Below are 18,502 nucleotides of genomic sequence, written 5' to 3'. Positions count from 1 at the left end.
GAGGGGCGTGTATTCGCTTTAAGTACAGCTGCTGCTCCTTCTTGGACATGAAAAAATTCAACACGGAGAGCGGCGAACGTCACGACAAAAAGTTTTCAGCAAAACTTTATTAGAGCGCCGCGTTGACACCCAGGAGGAATAAGAAGTTTTCACCGCTGACACGAAGAAGAATCCAGCCAGGTCAGATTCGATTCAACCTCTTTTTATTGATGTTTTTTTTTAATATTCAGTTTTATGTTCAAACGAAGCTTTATTCTGGTGTCCTGTAAGGACGTAAAATCTAAGATAATGTGTGATGCCAATTTATGAAATCTTCGCAAACCGTGGAGCTTCTCAATTTGTTCAGACTACCGGCTGTTTTCTGCTCTCTTCATTTTCCAAATTCAGTTTGAAAGTCGTTGGTTAAAGTCTTATCATCACTTTTTGGGTTGTAGCCAGCGAGCAGCGGCTTCTCCTTCAATTTTATTTTATTTTTAACGACAGAGTATTGTTTGTAGCCCGTATTGAATTCAACATGCATACATTTTAGGGCAAGTTTTTGAAAACGAGCGATTTTGTACCAAAAATTAAGAATTTAATTGGTATACTTTAAAACAAAATAAACGTATTGATAATGTTTTCCATTTTGAAATTATCGTAGGCTGTTAGTTCTTAAAATTGATTAAAATTCGCTTTCTTGAAAGTAACACGTAACATTATCTATCTATCTATCTATCTATCTATCTATCTATCTATCTATCTATCTATCTATCTATCTATCTATCTATCTATCTATCTATCTATCTATCTATCTATCTATCTATCTAGAAACTAGGAAGCAAGCAAATGCAACTTTCACCTTCAGCTCACAGCATCTTTAGGGGTGGGTTGGTGAAAAGGGAGGTCTTTCCTTTTGAAATTTTCATCTAGGAATGATCAGAATTTTACTCCAAAAATGCAGGAAAGAGTCCAACTTTTGATGGTAGTTGGAAAACCTATCGCCCAGTGACAGTACTCATCATAAAAAAGGTGGAGAATCATACATACGAACTACTGAAATGCTTTTTGACATGTCAATGCAGATAGATGCTTTGCATGTACGCTTCACATCACCAAACACTCAGGTCCAGTCATCTGTCATCATTAACAATATATTGAGTTGAATGGGAGGACAAAAGGATGAAGACCGCTTCATTTCAGGCTCAGCTGATGCCCGCAGTATAAGCAGGAGCGTTAAAGTATTAGAAAAAAAGATCAACACTGTCAAGTACATCAACTTTTGTTGTAGGTTTTTATGGTTTTTTTTTTACTGTTATGAGTAGGAGATAATTTTCTGCATTTTGCATAAATGTTTTGTTAATGTACGTTTGATGTGGAAAGCAGTGGAGGAAGAGAGCTGCTGTCTGATTAGGAACTCAGATACACACACACGCACATATACATGCATTTGACCTTTGGCCTCTGCTACATAGCTTTACTACCACTGCCCTTTACCCAAATCAGCCTGCCAAGATATCTCAGAAACACTCGATACAAATATTTAAACACAGAAATCAATAAGAAAGCCCTGAGACATATAAGTGGAGGCTATCAGTGGATTTGTCTGTTTAAACACAGATTTGGTCTTTAGCTGGAGGTGTGCCAAACTGTGGGATCTTGACAGAAGGTAGGCATCCCAGAAACACTTTAAATGATAACATATGAAGACAGATAATTATTGTTCAAGAGGCAACTCAGGAAATCCCATGTCTTCAATTAAAGACTGACCTTTGGTTGGCTAGTTTGGAGGAATTTTCATAAACGCACAAAAAGCAAAGCACATGAAAGTATTCAGGGCATTAAAAAAAATAAAATAAAAAATCATAATAAAAATGTAATTATCTCTTTAAGAGCCAAATCTGTTGTGTTGAAGCCAAGAGGTTCATGTCTACAAGCAGGGGGGAGTTTAAACATTACCAAAGCTAAAATGTACACCTTCGATGCTTAGATGAAGTCATTGTGTTTGAAAGTTGGAAACAAAGCAGAGAGTTAGCCGCCATATTTGTAATTCCTTAGCATGCATCAAACATTAAGCTTTACATTGAGTTGTAACAAATCAGCCATGACGTGGCACCAGCAATTGAGTTAGTGAAGAACTACCTTTCAAAAAGAGAGGCATGCTGTTCATACACTGGAAATGAAAAATGTAGCTGCTGCAGAAGCAAGAGCAAATCACGCAAAGTTCTAAGAAAACCTTAGGCTAATTGCTCTAAGTAACGCATAGGCAATATAGGATGTTTGAAGTACTGTCACAAAATAAATCCAGTCTATCGTGGAGGAAATGTGGTGAGTGTAACAACGTCGATGCAGAATGAAAATTAGAAAACAGAAAGTTCTGAGCGCAGTTAAAGTCCAGATCTTTAGACGTTGCACCAATTCTCTCTCGAAAGTCAATCCTAATATTTTTCCGCCTTTGTTTTCTTTTGACAGAACCTCTTATTTCATTTCAATAAACTGTTAAAACATTATGATTTTCTAAGTTAGTTATCTTACTGAAAGTGCCAGGCTCCTATGCCTCCTTAAATCCTATGGAAGCATCCATTTATTCAGTTTATTTATTTTTTTTGCAAATTAGCTTAGGTTTTGTTTAATGACTAATGATGCATTCGACTGTTCACTGCTTACATCTGCTCAAAATTAGACGTAAATGATTTTTACAACTTTGTAAAGTTTGGATGGTTTTTCTTATATAGAGATAATTAAATGAAAATGCTTTTTTTTAAGTGCAGTTCTGGTGTCTTTGACTAGTTTGACTTTGTTTTAAATCTGGGGTGTGACAGCAAGATAAATGTTCTCCAAATGAATCTAAACTACCGATAGGTTGCAGGCATGCTAAAAGACGTCGTGATCGCACAAGCTACATTACTTTGCAGTTTATGTTTATGTGCATGCGGGGTGTGCGGCAAATGAAATCCAGCTGCTCGTAAGAGTTATGGTAGATCACACAGGGAGTGTACGCAACAAGGTCTGCAAAATCTCTTTTAATGCCTCGGGAATGCCTGAGAGTCTGATTTGGATACGAAGTAATTGTGGGAAAAGATGGAAAAAAAAGACATTTGACCTTTTCATGATGTGAAAATAAAGAGAGAGAGAGAGAGAGAGAGAGAGCTTGACAGATGTTGGCTTAATCACGCAAAGTGCTGCAGAGGTGGAATGAAATGTACTGCAACAAAATGTCTCCAATCCGAACTCTTTTGTCTGGTTTGTTTTTGGAGAAACGCAAACAAGCCTCCTTTTTTGATTTCTTCATTACAGGGTTATGAGTAGGGTTTGTAAATTTTGAGTTAATCGACTGCTGTTTAACAAAAAATAGGCATTACAGCTGGGTTGCAGCTGTGTGTTCAGTAAGTTTTAATTAAGTGTTTTACTTTTTTGTCTGGAAATAAAATACCAATTTTTAAAAAGAAAAATGTATTCATTTTTCAGAATGCCAGGTGAGCGATTGACAGTTCGAAGCTCGTCGGAAATCGGGCGTTTCCCCGGAGCGGCCCCGCCCATTCGGGTGGAGCTGACCATTCAGAGCGAAGTGGGGAAGAAGCAGGAGGAGAGAGGCTGCCGTCGCTGGTTCAGGAAGATCTGCCCGTGCTGCTGCAAGCGTCAAAACAGCGAGTCTTACGATATCACGGATAAGGTGGAGTTCACCAAGCCCCCGATCACGACGCCTGAGCCTGCCAAGCCAAAGCCTGAGAATGGAGAAATGAAGGAATTCGGAGGTAGAATCAAAGTCTCGTTCGACATTCTGAAACAATCGAGCAAAACCAGACTTAACTAAATAAATGTTTTTAAGCTCTCATCCTCCTGTTGTCTCTCAGATGTCAAGCTCTCAGTGTGCTCAGTGGACCTCCTGAGCTCCAAGAGTGGTCCGAACAGGACGGAGCATCACACCGATCTGTACCACGGGGACGAGCTGATCATCCGTAGAGGACAGGCCTTCCAGATGGAGATAGAGTTCAACAGGCCTTTCAGTCCTGACACGGATAAAATGCACTTGGAGCTGAAAACAGGTAGTTAAAAAAAACCCCCAAAAAACATGAAGAAATATTACTGTAGTGGGGTTTCCAAGGTACAGTCTGAATCTCTCTGGTTCTTATTCCCAAACTTATTGACACAGTGGTCCCAGCTTTGATAGCTCCTTCCTCAGCATGGTCCTGTGTCCTTAAATAAGGAAAATAACGTAAAGTTATAAAAACGTAACTGCAGCTCAGTGGGGCAGAAAGCTGAGCAGCAGTCTGCTGCTTTGCCTGAAGGCAGCAGTTTATAGAGAGGCAGTGAAGAGTCTCTGGAAATGTACAAAAAACTGTTCCTGCAGGAGAAGGTGAAAGCAGTTAAATTATTCTTCGTTGCTCCCATCATTATCTTCTGTAAACGTCTCTTCTCCTCTTCAGCATCTCAAACAAATGCACATCTAAATTCTGTCCACTGTATTTAGATGTGCATCACACCAGAGTGTGAGTTTGGAAGTCGTTGAACATCTTTGTTTTGTTCCTTGTTGATCATCAGGCGATTTGGCCTCAATGTTTGGTTTTATCTTCATTACCTCCACAAATGAGTTCAGCTGCTGTAAAATCGATGGATTTTGCAGATGCTCATTTCCCTCATGACTGGAAGCAGTCGTGTGAAAAGCAGTGGACTGAACACACAACCCTGAGGAACCCCAGTGCTATTGGAGATCTTGTTTTCAATGCAGCGTGACTGATTCTCTCAACCGGGAAGTTCAGAAACTAGTGACGAGTGGCAGTGTTTCGGGTCGGGAGGAGACATTTTTCTCTTAGATGAGTGGGTTTTACTTAAAACAACCCCATGAAACAAACACAGCCAGTCCTCTACCACAGTTTACTAAAATGTCATAGCTGTTGCATTTGAAATTTAACCATAATTGTGCACTAGTTTGTGGAACAGAGTGGGTGGTAGCAGCACAGAAATGGGACGTCTGATGACAAAAACAATGCAAAGTTAAAGAAACAAAAAACAGCAAAAAAAAAAATAGTGTTTCCATTGCATGTGTGACTAGTATTATCTGCATGTGAACTTATACTGTCAGTGAGCCCAGCTTATGTGCAGTGTGGTCACTATGTATAACTACCACATGCATGCTGAGCTGCAGTCGAACCAAAGCTGCGGCACAGCATTTGGATTCTACCCAACCATTCCTCTGAGTTAACAGTTTCCAGACATCAGGACACCAGACACCGTCCCTCTGGAATTCACCGTCCTCATAGTACGCACTCGAAAATAAACTGCCATTACATCACTGCTAGGCACTGGTTTGCTGTCAACCATGGCTTAGGTAACTACCGTGATTTTCTCAGTTGCATTCGAAGGGGATGTTTTTACAGCAAGTGGTTGACTCGGCTCGAGTTTCTAAATTCTGGGCAACTGGACAGAGGTTGAATTTTTTTTTTCTTTTGCAGACCAAGTTGTTTCTTTAGACAAGACATTCTGTTTTCTATTAGATTTCCTTTTTGCGTAAATATTCATTGGGAGGAGAGGAAGGGCAAGGAGTCCTGGATGCAGTCAGAAAGGGGAATAACAGCTTCTCCATAAATTTAACGCAAGAGTCAAACGAATATGATCCCCCAGCCAAGTTTAGCAGAGTTAAGGCTTTAATGTTAAGTATTCAGATTGTTTCAGAGTGGCTAGTGGGCTTTTTTGTGGCCAATAAGAAAAAAAACAGGTCGTGTTAAAAAAAAAAAAAAAAAAAACTTTAAACAGCTTTTGAAACACAAACACTTGTGCTTTGTTTTCCAAATGGAAAAAATGCCTTGGAAGAGTTCCAGGCTTAAAGGTTGGCTTGCTTAGAAAAATTGTGCACAGCTGGGAGAGGCTGGGATGCAGATGGTGGTTTGGAGTTTAATGTTATCAAGCAGATAACATGACTGTTACATTTATTTTTTTCCAAGTTGAAGCTGCTGTTATCTGTCTCTTCTGTGCTGCAATTTATTGTATTTTATCAAAAGGAAAAATTTAGCTGCAATCTCAAAGGGAAGTAAAAAAAAAAAGAAAAAAAAAGAAAGCATCTTAAGTGAAATTGTGAGACGAGAAAAATGGGTTTATTTTCATATATGATAAATATTTTACAACAGAACTGACAGAACGCCATGAACCATTTGAACCTAAAGCAGACCATCAGAATGGTGAGAGACATGCAGCAGAATACCATCTGGTGGAGTCACCAAATCTCCACAGCAACCATTGGATGCTAGATACAATCATATTTCAGAAGATGCAATCCCTTGAGGTTTGTTTATAAGATTAAAAGTAGCTTATAAAATAATAACCTTTAAGCAGGTATTAAATACGCCTTTCATTGGGCCATATTTCTCTAAGATGTTTTTTTTATTGATCTGGTGTAATATTCTAATCTTAAATGTCTTGTTTTCATCTGCTGGAAGTGGAAAATAAACGCCATTGATAGAAACGAAGGCTTGAAAACATCAGTCTGTGTGTTTCTCACAATGGGTAGAGCTACAGAAATGAATTCACTTTTCAATGATGTTTTAATTTATTGACTATGGCAGTACATCCAAACTGAATGTTTGGAAGTAATTCCAGAAAAAATAAACTTTTCTGTCCAACCATCACAAATGCAAACATAGAATTTGTTCATCTCCATTGGGACTTTAGCAGTCTTTGTCTTCCTTTTGTGGAATAAGACTAATATTGAGTGAAATTATGCTGCTACAAGAAAAGATGAATTGCTTTTAATGCTTTTTACACATCTTAGAGATGCGGAGGTGTAAATAAACGTGGCCAGCACTGTCAACTATGAAGAGTTTTAAACTACCAGAACAAATGCAGCTTTTTTTCCAAATAAGCCAATCTGTATCCAACAAAATACATTCGGTCTTGTGCCTCGTAGGTCCCTTGCCTATTGTGTCTAAAGGAACCCACGTCATCATTCCTCTGGTGGAGCACCTGGAGGACGAGCGCTGGGAGGCCAAGGTCACAGAGCAGACCTGCAACAAGGTCAAGCTGTCCGTGAACTCCCCGGCCAACGCCGTGATCGGCCTGTTCGGCCTCACTGTCACGACTCAGTCGGCGAAGGACGAGGAGCCAACAGTTCACAACCCCAGCAAGGACATCGTCATCCTCTTCAACCCTTGGTGTGAAGGTAAGCAGTAGGCGGTAAGGGAGGGAGGGAGGAACAGGGGCACAGGGTTTACACGGAGGTATGGTAGAAATGTGGAGGAGAGGAGGAAAAGAAGGGCTGGTCCAAGATGATAAGAGGAGACAAACATGGAAGGAAATGAAAGGCAGCTTTAGCCTGCATGCCTGGAAAATGTTCTAGAATAGTGTTGTTAGTATATCATTTTTACAGTGCTATAGGAACATTTTAATCAGACTGACAGCAAATACCTAAAGAAAATAGTCGACTGTTTGGACATTTAATCTCCGAGTGCTGATATAGCGTTTCAGATGAGTGAGAAAGTTTAGCAGAATCCAAGTGTGTGTTGCTGTCCATCAAGCAGCAGCAGCAGCATGACTGTGAGTAAGAATGTGAGTTATGTAACTTCCCTGGCTGTGATACAAAACTTTTGGCACACTTGGTTGGGCCTCTCAAGTGCGGCTGCGTTTGAGATCGAAACAAGTTTGCTTTTGAGGAGAAACGGACCATAAGGTGCCACATTTACACACTCCGCCACGCTCTGACCGTTTCCTCAACAGACAACGTAGCAAATCTCATGTGCAAATAATCTGATATGTAAATGGAACAAGTTTGGAAAATATGCTCTTCATCCAGGACGAGCCTGAAATTAAAGCGTCCACACCTCTTGAATTTAAAAATAAAAAAAATCACAATTTGTCTCATTGCTGTTACAAGCCTTTATGTAATTTATTATAGACACACAATTTTGTCGCTGCCATGTCTGCTATGTTATGTGAAGCTTTTTCTTCACTAAACCTTCAAGACCTTCAACGGAGAAGCTGCACTTAAATTCACATAAAATTACACACAGGTGGAATTTGCTTACAAATTCCTTTTATTGGGACGTCAGCTTGATTTTATTTAGGGGTGCCAGGTGGTGGGGGCTGACGGAAAATCCACATCACAACATCAATGCTGATGACTTCTTGTTTTGCTCTACATTAGTCTAGATGAAATTCCTCCGAGGCACAGTGTGTCAGCACTGGTTACTCTTCAAATATTTCACTTGTTAAATTTAGGCTAGCCGGTTTTATCGAGAGTTCGGTATGTGTGTCGCTGCGACGTGCACAGTAAACACACCTTTAAATCAGAGCGAAGGAGGAAAGCGCATTTGTGACTTGTGGGTGTTTTTTATTGCCGCCTTTCAGGCATCTGCAGGACCATCGGAGATTAACGATTTTGCTCTCCGACTTATGCCAGAATTTCAATGAGCCTCCCGTTTTCTGCTGTTAAATTGAGGCGCTTAATGATGCGACGCTTCATAATGTGGTTTTCTCTGAACACCTCCCTCTCACTGAGTTGAGAAGTCTGTTTGCCAAAAGGGGATTGAAAATATCAAGTCCTTTGCTGCGGCATACATATTTCTAGTGCCTTGAAAAAGGGATGAAAGACTGAAAGGAGACCCATGGTAACTCTGGGCGACAGCAGAGATGCACCGGTCAGGTGGAGGAATGTGTCAACAAGACAACAAATCTGGCCCTAATGGAAGAAAGATGAACACAAAGCCATTATTGTAAAAAAAAAAAAAAGAAAGAAGGAAAACTAGCTGTTTTAGTTTCCAAAATTAATCTGTACATTCTGTACATTCCCCTGAACACATCATCTCCACTGTAAAATAGTAGAGTGGAAACCCACTTTCACAGTGTTAAATCTCCCTTTAGCTACGGCTCTAAAACTCCTAGCCTCTCTTGGATGAATCGCTGTGTTGTTGAAAATCAGAGTTTGTTTTATCTCGTCATAGGCAGCACTTATTATTTTATTCAGATAAGAAAAGAAAATGAGCTTCATTGTTTACCGGGATGGGTTTGGCAAATGATCCGTGCAGGATATTTGAAGGAGAGAAGACCATGTGCAGTGGAGCAAACTAAAAAAAACAAACAAACCTGAGCTTGATATAAAAAGAATAAAAAGCTGTCTTTCATTATGGTTTTGCTTCTTCTGGAGGTGAGCCCAATCCACCTCTCTCCCTATTAATCTCTTCTTCCTAAACCCAAGCTCTCCCTCGTGCTCATAAAAAAGTCTAAATCCAACAATTACTGTATAAAATGCCACAGGGCTGAGTTCGGAGTGATCCGTGCAGCTGGGGAAAACCTGCTTTCTTCCTGGCTTTTTATCACATCCATGTGTATTTCCTGATTCTTTTTTTTTTTTGCTATCTACTGACCTGAACCTCACTCCCTTCAGTCCTGTTTTTGAGTCTCCTCCTTCACATCCTCCTGGATGTTTCTTCCCACATTCCGGGAATTATTTTTATTTTTTTCTGTAAGAAGTGAAACAGTCACGACTGACAGATCCTGCACTTTCACCTCTGCATGTTTTCTCCTTTAAAAGTCCCGAACACACATTCTTTGCTCCCTCTTGCCCCTCCCTTCCCGCTCCTCTCTACTCTCCTAAACATAACTTCCCCCTTTTTCTCCCAGTTGTCTCCCGTGACTGTTCAATCTTTTTTCTCTCTGTCTTTTTTCCACTCGTGTTTAATCACGCAGCTGATAGCAAGGGAGGAAAATAAAAGTTGGAAAAAGAAGTTGCTCATGTGAAGTGGCCCACGCCCAAGTTTGTGGCACAGATTTCTGTCCAAACAGGCCGTTTCCCATAAGCCACAGAGGGCCCCACACTGTAAGGTCCATGGATTCATTGTGTTTCTTAACCGTTTCCTGACCTTGGGGGCTTGGTCCAATGAAATGGGAGAAAAAGTCACATTCTTAAGCAGTTTGGTCATTGATTGTTGATAAAACCGTAGATTTTGGGTCGTTTTCATGAACGGGCCAACGCCCGAAACTGATTCTACCGGATTGGGTGAAATCTGAAAACTGCCGGCTGCATTTCCTGAAGTCTTACATCCAAACAATTACAGTAATATCTCATATCTCATGTATTTGTTTTATTTTTCTAGAGGATACCGTGTTCCTGGATGACGAAGAGCAGAGGAAGGAGTATGTGCTGAATGACACTGGGAGGATTTACTACGGGACAGAGAAGCAAATCGGAGCCCGCACGTGGAACTTTGGGCAGGTACGGACTAGAAGCTTGTCTTTATGAAGGATTACAGCGCTGTCAGCCTGTAAGGGTTCTCTCATCTACTAAAGCTTTAAAATAAAGTGGAAAATTTTGGGAGATTTTCCACATGGCCCTCAAAACAGAGCAAGCTTCTCGTCTGTCAGAACCTGATAAGTATGAGGGAAACAGAATGGCGTATGGACAAGTAGCATTAAAGCTACTTCAACTCCAGCTAAGAGTAATTTCCAATTTTTAGAGGTAACAAAAAACACTTTTCCCTCTCTCTTTTTTTTTAACAAATACATTTTGGAGAAGTGTGGAGTTAATTTGTATTCAGTCCCCTTATGTCAAAAACTTTTTCAAGCCTCTTTTTGCTAAAATTATAGCTGCAGGTCTATACATATTTAGAGACACGGCCCATGCTCAGTCAGACTGGGTGGAGAGCATCACTGGAAAACAATTTAGTTGATTTAGATCTGGACCTTTTCCAGTTTACTCTGATTTTCTGAGTCTTACCCAGCCCTCTGCTAAAGAGTATTATTCTCCCTCCACCATTGTTGATCTATGTTGGTGATGTACTTTTCAAATTTTTGTGTGTAAAGAGTTTGAAAAACTTTGCTTCCTTCTCACCCACCTTCACAATTTCTTCACTTCATTGCATTTTGTTGCTCTACCACATTAAACGTTACAACCTTTTTGTGTTTGGTTATGTATCACTCAACAGGAAATGCAAGTTGTTGGAATCTAATCTCGCTTTTCTTTTTAAATTCTTTTTGCTAGTTTCATGAGGGAATCCTGGACGCATGTCTGTTCGTCTTGGAGAAGAGCGACATGCCTCCATCTGGCCGAGGGGATCCGGTCAACGTGGTCAGAGTCGTATCTGCCATGGTGAGCAAAATGCATACAATATACACGAGACTATGGGATTTAAATGAAAACAAATGGGGAAAAAGTGCAAATAAAATTGTGTTTCAGATAAACGCCCAGGACGACTACGGAGTCCTGGTTGGGAACTGGTCAGGGAACTACTCTGACGGCGTCTCTCCTGCAGCGTGGAGCAGCAGCGTGGAGATCCTGAGGAAGTACCACTCGTCCACAGGAGTACCCGTGAGATATGGCCAGTGCTGGGTCTTCTCTGGTGTCACTACAACAGGTGAGAGAGAGAAGAAAAATAACACAGAAGGTGCACTAGTGGGCAAGGATGGGTAGAGTGGCCAAAAATTGTACTAAAGTTACATATTTTCAATATATTTTTTACTCACGTAAAAGCAAAAAGTAGCCGTCCAATAAATGTCTCAAGTAAGAGTAAAAAAAAAGTGTTTGATGAAGAAAAAAAAAAAAGCTACTTAAGTACTGGTCAAAACATTAATCATTTAATATTTAAAAATTACATCAACAGACGGACCAAGGTATAAAATTATGTGGAAACGTTGGTATTTTAAAAATTGAAATGAGATTAATTTTACAAAATAACAAAATCAGACAAAAGAAAATTTTTTCCAAATCAGTTTCTTTCAGTATACAACATGAACAAAAACTGCATATGTGTGTGTCTGTGTCTGGCGAATATTTGGTTAAGATAAGCTTGTTTGTAGCGACATTTCGTAATAAAGTTACTCAAGTAAAAGTGAAAAGTACAACATAGAAAAGTTTGTTTTTTTTCACTAAAAATGACTCCAGTAAATGTAACTGAGTAAATATCACTAGTTATCACTCAACTCTGCTTGTGTGATAACTGTGTGTAAGAGAGTGTAGGGAGTGTTTGAACCAGAGTGGAAGGTGAAAGTTGTTTGAAGGCATCTGGACGGAGCAGACTCTGCGTGTTTTTTTGGAGTCTGAAGAATCGAGAGAGGATCCTGAGTAATGTCTTCTCGAATTCACCAGCTCAAACGGTCAACCAGATTAAGAGTCCAAATATTTTTTCTGATCTTACCAGGCCATGTGACGAGCTCTTTCTATAACTCTGTGCGTTTATTCGGGGAACCTCACATGATAGCTCGCCGACTTTAGCGCGTGCCCCCGATAGCAGGCCGTAGCTCATCTATAGCCTAAATCCATCAGACTGGCATTCCTGTCATACCTGCTACTTTTGTCACAAACTGAGCTACATGTGTTGCCTTCATTCTGCCAGAATAATAAAGTTCACTCTGTGAAATCTGCAAAAATTACATGCGGTATTACACTCTGTGCACTCGGTTCAGATCAATTACAAAATGTACTCGCAAACGTCATTTTTGACACGTTCTCTGTCTTCTGGTTTTTCAGTGCTGCGGTGCCTCGGCATACCAGCCCGTAGCGTGACCAACTTCCAGTCTGCCCACGACACCGACGTGTCCCTCACTACGGATGTTTACTTTGACGAGAACATGGAGCCAATTGAGCACCTCAACAGTGACTCTATCTGGTAAGATACTGAGCCTTTCACTGACAGGTCACCATTCCATACGTCCATACCATAAGAACATGTGTGAAAATGCCAGCTGCTAAATACATACCTCTGGAACAGACTTTAAATTTAGGTCCTCTCCAAAAGCACTCCCCTTACTCTGGAATGCTTAAGTGCAGTCATGTGCTTTGGTTATTTGCAGCTCGTTTCAACCCACAAAACCCAAAGTTCTGTTTGATATTTACTAATATCTCCCCATCCACATATTATAAAATAATCCTTGGGGAAAACAAGAAAAATCTCCCTTCCTTCCTCCACAGATGACTTATGGAGAAAATAGGATTGTTTTCGCCATAAAGCAACCAGATATCCAGTCAATTCATCCCCAACATTTTCATGTTCTGGTGTTTCTGATGTGTGAAGAAAGTTGCTTTTTAATAAACCCTTCATCCCTAACAACTAGAAAGAAAGCAAGAAAGACGATCAAAACATCGTCTTTGGTTTATCTGCAATCAAACCTCCTGTTTCCAAAACCCCTGCATTAAAAACAGTCAAATTAAAGGCATGAAAAGTCCACTTTATAAATAACAATGCTTCTGTTTTGTAATGACGGAGCTAAGTGTACTCTCTCAAACATTTTCGGCTGTAGGAATTTCCACGTGTGGAATGATTGCTGGATGGCCAGACCAGACCTACCCCCTGGCAACGGAGGCTGGCAGGCTGTTGACTCCACACCCCAAGAGACGAGCCAGGGCACCTTCCGCTGTGGCCCGGCCTCTGTCAACGCCATCCGCTCTGGTCATGTCTACCTCAAACACGACACGCCTTTTGTCTTTGCTGAGGTAAGCGGACTTTTTCACAAGATCCCGATTGTAAACAGAATCTTCTAAGGATTTGCAGATAATCTCTTTGCCTAAAGAAGCTTGTTATTTCGATTTTACAGCCAACATTTAGTGCTGTTGGTAAGGAGATGCCAATAAACATCTCCTTTAGAGGATTTAGGACCATCTATTTGAATTAAAAACATTGTAATTAGTATCTCGAGCCTCCAAGTTGTAAACAACTGAGCATTAAACAGTGTTTTCTCATTTCATCAATCGTTAAAGCTGATAATCCTTTTTGGTATTCGACTCTCAGGTGAACAGTGATAAAATCTACTGGCAGAGGAACCTTGACGGTACTTTCGGTCAGATCTACAGTGAAAAGAAAGCCATTGGGCACTGCATCAGCACCAAAGCTGTGGGCTCTGATGAGCGCAACGATATCACACACCAGTACAAACATCCAGAAGGTACTAAAAAGGATGTTTTACTTGAACTATATCAGTTTAATATTACAGCAGTGCCGTAATGCTGGACAGAATAATTTCAGAAATATCTTTTGCTATCATGAAATTATCATTTTCAAGAAATTGTTTTCTCTCCAGAGATTCCTCCCAAACTACACAACTTTTCACATGCATTTTAAAATCTGGAAATGTGTATCGCTGTCTGCATTTTTTTGGGTGTACGATTTCTGGTGTAAATTTACATGGTCCTGTTCACTTACCTAATTATTCGCTTCCTGAGCAGAGTCTGAGGAGGAGCGCATTGCGGTGGAGACAGCTTGTCGGTATGGCAGCAAGCCAGACGTCTATTGCACTCCTGCAGCCGAGGATGTGAGCGTGGAGGTGAAGATTGATGGCGAGGGGCCTAGGATGGGCAACGACGCCAAGCTGAGCATTGTGGTAAAAAACCAGAGCTCACAGCCCCGCCAGACGACTCTACACAGCCAGGTGGCTGTCATGTACTATACTGGCGTGCTGAAGAACGCTATTAAGAAGGACAAGATCCCCGTGGAGCTTTTGCCCAATGAAGGTCTGATTTTCAAAGTTCTTTTTTTATGTTGTTTATTAAAATGCAAATTAATGTTTGTGGGGGTTTTTTTCCAAATCTGCAAAAAAAAAATTTAAAAAATTGGGGGCTTGTCCGGGATTTTATGTTGTTATGATAATTAAGTCCTGCCACATTTTTCAGTGTAATAACAACTGATGAGCTATTCTAAGTTGTTTTCCTGTCCAAGTACTAAACAGGCCTAAATCATTTCAGCTTTCAAGAACAAAGTAGAGCATGTGGGTTTAGCATGTTATAGTGATAAATGTAACTAAAATAAAGGGTTTCATCATATGGTTGTGAATGTTACTAAGTTCTGTGGTACACAGTATGTTCGGTGTGTGCAGCAATAAGTGTAAAACTGGCTTTATGTGAAAATAACACTAACAAGAAGAGGAATAAATAATCAAGCTTATGAGCAGAACATTAGTTGTCAATGAGACTTTAAGCAACATTAGAGCTCATTGAACTTCTGCTGTTTCATTTCACCCCCATAAAATTGTCACAGAATGAACATAACTGTCCAGTCCAACGTCAAGACTTGGAGCAAAAATGTTTCTGTAAATGTTCTTGTAAATATTCCTATTAACTAGCAATGCTTACTATCTATAGATAGTAAAAATATTTTCTGTTGGTCAAAAATGACAAAGTGAAAACTTACTGTAGGATCAAGAGAATGTTGATATACAATTATAGCACATTGTTAGGTCAGACAAAATAGTTTGCAATACAAGTTTCTCTTTAGAGTTTGCTAACACGGGCTGCTAAAAATCTCCTGATACCATATAGAGTTAGCTGATAAAAATATGTACTGACAAAAATGTAATTTTGGAAATTTGGGAGAGTTCAGTTGGTAAAAATGTATTTTCCTCTCCACACACAGAGAAGATTATTGAATGGTTATTGCCGTACCAGCACTACCAGAACCAGTTGGTGGACCAGGCTGCTCTGATGCTGACACTGTCTGGAAGAGTCAGTGAAACCAAGCAAGTGTTGGCCAACCAGACAACCTTCAGGCTCCGTACACCTGACCTCCAGATTACGGTACAATCTCATTTTGTATTTGCATTTCTTTTGTAAATCAAGCATAGCAAACACAAATTCAGTTCAACTGTTCAATTCAATTTCTTTTCTCTGATTAATTTCTACTTCATTAAAAAAAAACAGCCTCTGGGTGAAGCTGTGGTTGGTAAGGAGATGTCAGCAAAGATTGCCTTCACCAACCCGCTGTCACGTGTACTGAAGGATGTCGTGTTCAGGGTGGAGGGCCTGGGCCTCCAGAAGGGCCATGAAGTGGTCATAGGGTAAGAAGACTTCTTCTTTTTTTTCTGTATCTGTTTCTTTTTACCATTCTTTTTCCCTTTTTCGACTAACGTTTGATTTCTCCTTGCGTGTCTCAGTGATGTCGGAGGCCAAGCTACAGTAACAGTGACGGAGCACTTCATCCCCACCCAACCTGGACCCAGAAAACTGGTGGCGTCACTTGACTGTAAACAGCTCACACAAGTGCATGGAGTAGCTGACATCATGGTTAACGAACAATGAGAACTTCTAACTCTACAAAGCGTGCTAAGTTCCTGTACCTAAAGCAGTCCTGTTTATTTTTTACTCCTACAAATGTAAACAATTTTGTCATTGTGAACAATGAAATGACGATTAACCACTGTAGCATTATCAGTATTATTATTACTATTTTTTATTTATCTATTATAAATGCTATCACTTCTCTCATGCATGCAGAAGGCATTGAATACATGGAACATGAAACACAGGCTTTGATTAACAAGTATTAAATATGTAAGCCTATTTTAGTGAAATGTAAAACACTGAACTAAAACTTGTGAAGGTTCACAGTGGGGCCACTCTGTGGTTATGTAAATAATGTCTTTGTGTATTGTTCATTTAGAATGTCTTAATGTGAAAGTTACCGACAAAATGAACTTCTCACGGCTCAAATGAAGGGAGAATCTCGCGTCAGGTCTAGAAACGGACGTATGCAAATTACTGACGCTTTTTTTCAGACGTCTGCTAACACTTTCTTTTGTTTTCAGCGTTTTAAACTGCTAAAAGACAAAAACAAACTAAAACAGTTAACCAAGGGCGGAGAAATCGAAGCTTAAGTTGAATTTTTCGTGCCTCTTTTTTCATTAAAAGGTTCCAAGTCAGAGTCGTAGATAACCTTTGTTTGACTGCTGAATTGCAAATCATTTCCCCTCCAGAAGATATTCTGGATTTCCTGTGTGCCTCTCCATCATCTGGTTACAATAACATCGACATCTTTGTCACACATTGCAGATAACTCGCTCATTCAAACAGAAACCACAACGACCGGAGTGCAGAACAATACGATTCTCATTAGGGAAGGGCATGAACCTGGCTTTGGTTGAGTCTATCGGTCTTTATCTCAAAACTTTATGTCTTCATTTAGATTTACTGCAGTCAGAGCTACTTCCCTTTTTCTGCGCCTACATTATTTTCCTATAAATTGAGATTGCACCAAAAATGCTTTTGTTTTAAAATATTTGTGATTGGCCAAATAGCCCTCAGTGCCAATTTACACATGCAAACTGTAGGTCAGCCCTCTGTTAGCGTGTGATTGCACAGAACAGGAACAATGCGATTCAGTAGCGCTATTACCGATTAGACCAGTGGCTTCGGTTTTTCAAGTGGATTTTAAAAAGAAGCTGAGCAAAAGGAGAAAATCAAAGAATATCAGATTCATTACCCCAGAACAATTTGTGAACAAGGTTTTTGTACAAACAGTAAATCTTGTGCAGAAACATAAACTTAAGCAAAGTCTGAACATATTGTTGCGATATCTGATGATTTTTATTTTCTATTTTTTTTTTGTCTGAGAACTGGATCATGCATTATTCTAAAAAACAAACCAAAAAAAATCTGCTTTTGATGTAAGTTTGCATCCAGAATCCTTGATTTCTCAAAATGTCTTCTTGTTGTGGCTTCTTGAACTATAGCACTCAGTGTACAATGTGAAGAAAACTGTCTGTACTAATATTATTTATCTATTATCTATCTGGGAGGTTTTGTATCATTTTGTTGTGACAATAATAAAGTTCACTAAAACTTTGATAAGATCTTTTCACCTTTTATTTTTGCCTTTAAAACAAGACTATGGAACTATGCTTCTCCCAGGAAACATCTTTGCACATTTTTTGCAAAGATGTTTGCAAAACTCTTTTTGTTCGCTGGATCGTTTTTTATGTTGTTCATCTTTCATCATCTCAAATTTAAAAAAAACCCAATGCAACATAATGACAGGATTACTGAGCAGTGAGTATGGCTTTCTGTGCAAGTTGAAACAGACGGCACGCCTTAACTGCATCTCATCGTCAGGAAGGCTGATGTAATCCCAAATGCTTTGGTCTTTACATCATCAAAGCACATATTTAACACAACAAAGATTTACCAGATTTAAGAAGGGAGGTTATTTTTTAAAAAATGAGCGCACGCACCAATAATCTGTTAACATTAATCTGTTCTATGATGAACCCCTAATTGTGCTAGGAAAACTTCACCTGCTATCCACAAAGTGAAACTTGGTGATGTCGTTATGATGTTTGGATGATTTTCTTTAACAGACAGAAAATCTATTCAGGTTTAATGGAACATTGATGGAGATAAATGCAAAGTGCTGACTAAAGTGGCTGATTACATATAAACATCACACTTATTTTTGTTTGTTTGTAAAACATTTATTAATCACATATCACTTTCTATTCTCAATTACACTCTACTTTAATTTGCTATGTCACATATAACCATAAAAAAATACGTTAAGGTACAAATTGTGGTGCTTCAGTGAAAAAATACCAAGAAATATCACAAGGTGTATAAATATAAATATCATTTTAGCTCCAGTATGGCTGTCAAATGAATGCTAAGAGTGGAGTCTGTGTGTGAATTGTCCTCCATATCTGTGCTGTCCCTGTAATGTGACCATCTGCAGTTATAAAGTCTTTTTCCATCACTGCAGTGGAGTAGTCAACAAAATACTGTTATTTACACCCTTTGAACTGAGCCACAGTTTGTCATGTTTCACTTATTGGTTATTTATTATAGTTT

The 18,502-nt window shown here is 39.6% G+C and overlaps 1 protein-coding gene across 1 annotated transcript; it reads left to right on the top strand.

Annotated features, from left to right (window-relative positions):
* Positions 1-13: 13 nt before the first annotated feature.
* tgm1l1 (transglutaminase 1 like 1) lies at positions 14-17,512 on the top strand. Its single transcript, XM_081597751.1, has 14 exons — positions 14-180; positions 3,445-3,731; positions 3,831-4,022; positions 6,878-7,129; positions 10,059-10,177; positions 10,943-11,050; positions 11,138-11,315; positions 12,428-12,566; positions 13,198-13,390; positions 13,686-13,839; positions 14,120-14,404; positions 15,303-15,463; positions 15,587-15,723; positions 15,820-17,512. Exons 2-14 carry the CDS (start codon positions 3,446-3,448, stop codon positions 15,962-15,964), a joined length of 2,349 nt encoding a protein of 782 aa, XP_081453877.1. The 5' UTR covers positions 14-180; position 3,445; the 3' UTR covers positions 15,965-17,512.
* Positions 17,513-18,502: the final 990 nt, after the last annotated feature.

The sequence above is a fragment of the Poecilia reticulata genome, chromosome 17, assembly GCF_904066995.2.
Source record: "Poecilia reticulata chromosome 17, P_reticulata-male-v2, whole genome shotgun sequence".
Classification (NCBI taxonomy): Eukaryota; Metazoa; Chordata; class Actinopteri; order Cyprinodontiformes; family Poeciliidae; genus Poecilia; species Poecilia reticulata.
Note: the sequence above shows the minus strand (reverse complement) of the source record. Positions and strands in the feature narration are given on the sequence as shown.

What these genes read in the sequence shown, in the direction of transcription:
- tgm1l1 (XM_081597751.1), top strand. Translation starts at nt 3,446, where the DNA reads ATGCCAGGTGAGCGATTGACAGTTCGAAGCTCGTCGGAAATCGGGCGT. An exon ending in CTCTGGTGTCACTACAACAG is followed by an intron (nt 11,316 to 12,427) that starts GTGAGAGAGAGA and finishes CTGGTTTTTCAG; the next exon opens with TGCTGCGGTGCCTCGGCATA. An exon ending in GGAGCTTTTGCCCAATGAAG is followed by an intron (nt 14,405 to 15,302) that starts GTCTGATTTTCA and finishes CTCCACACACAG; the next exon opens with AGAAGATTATTGAATGGTTA.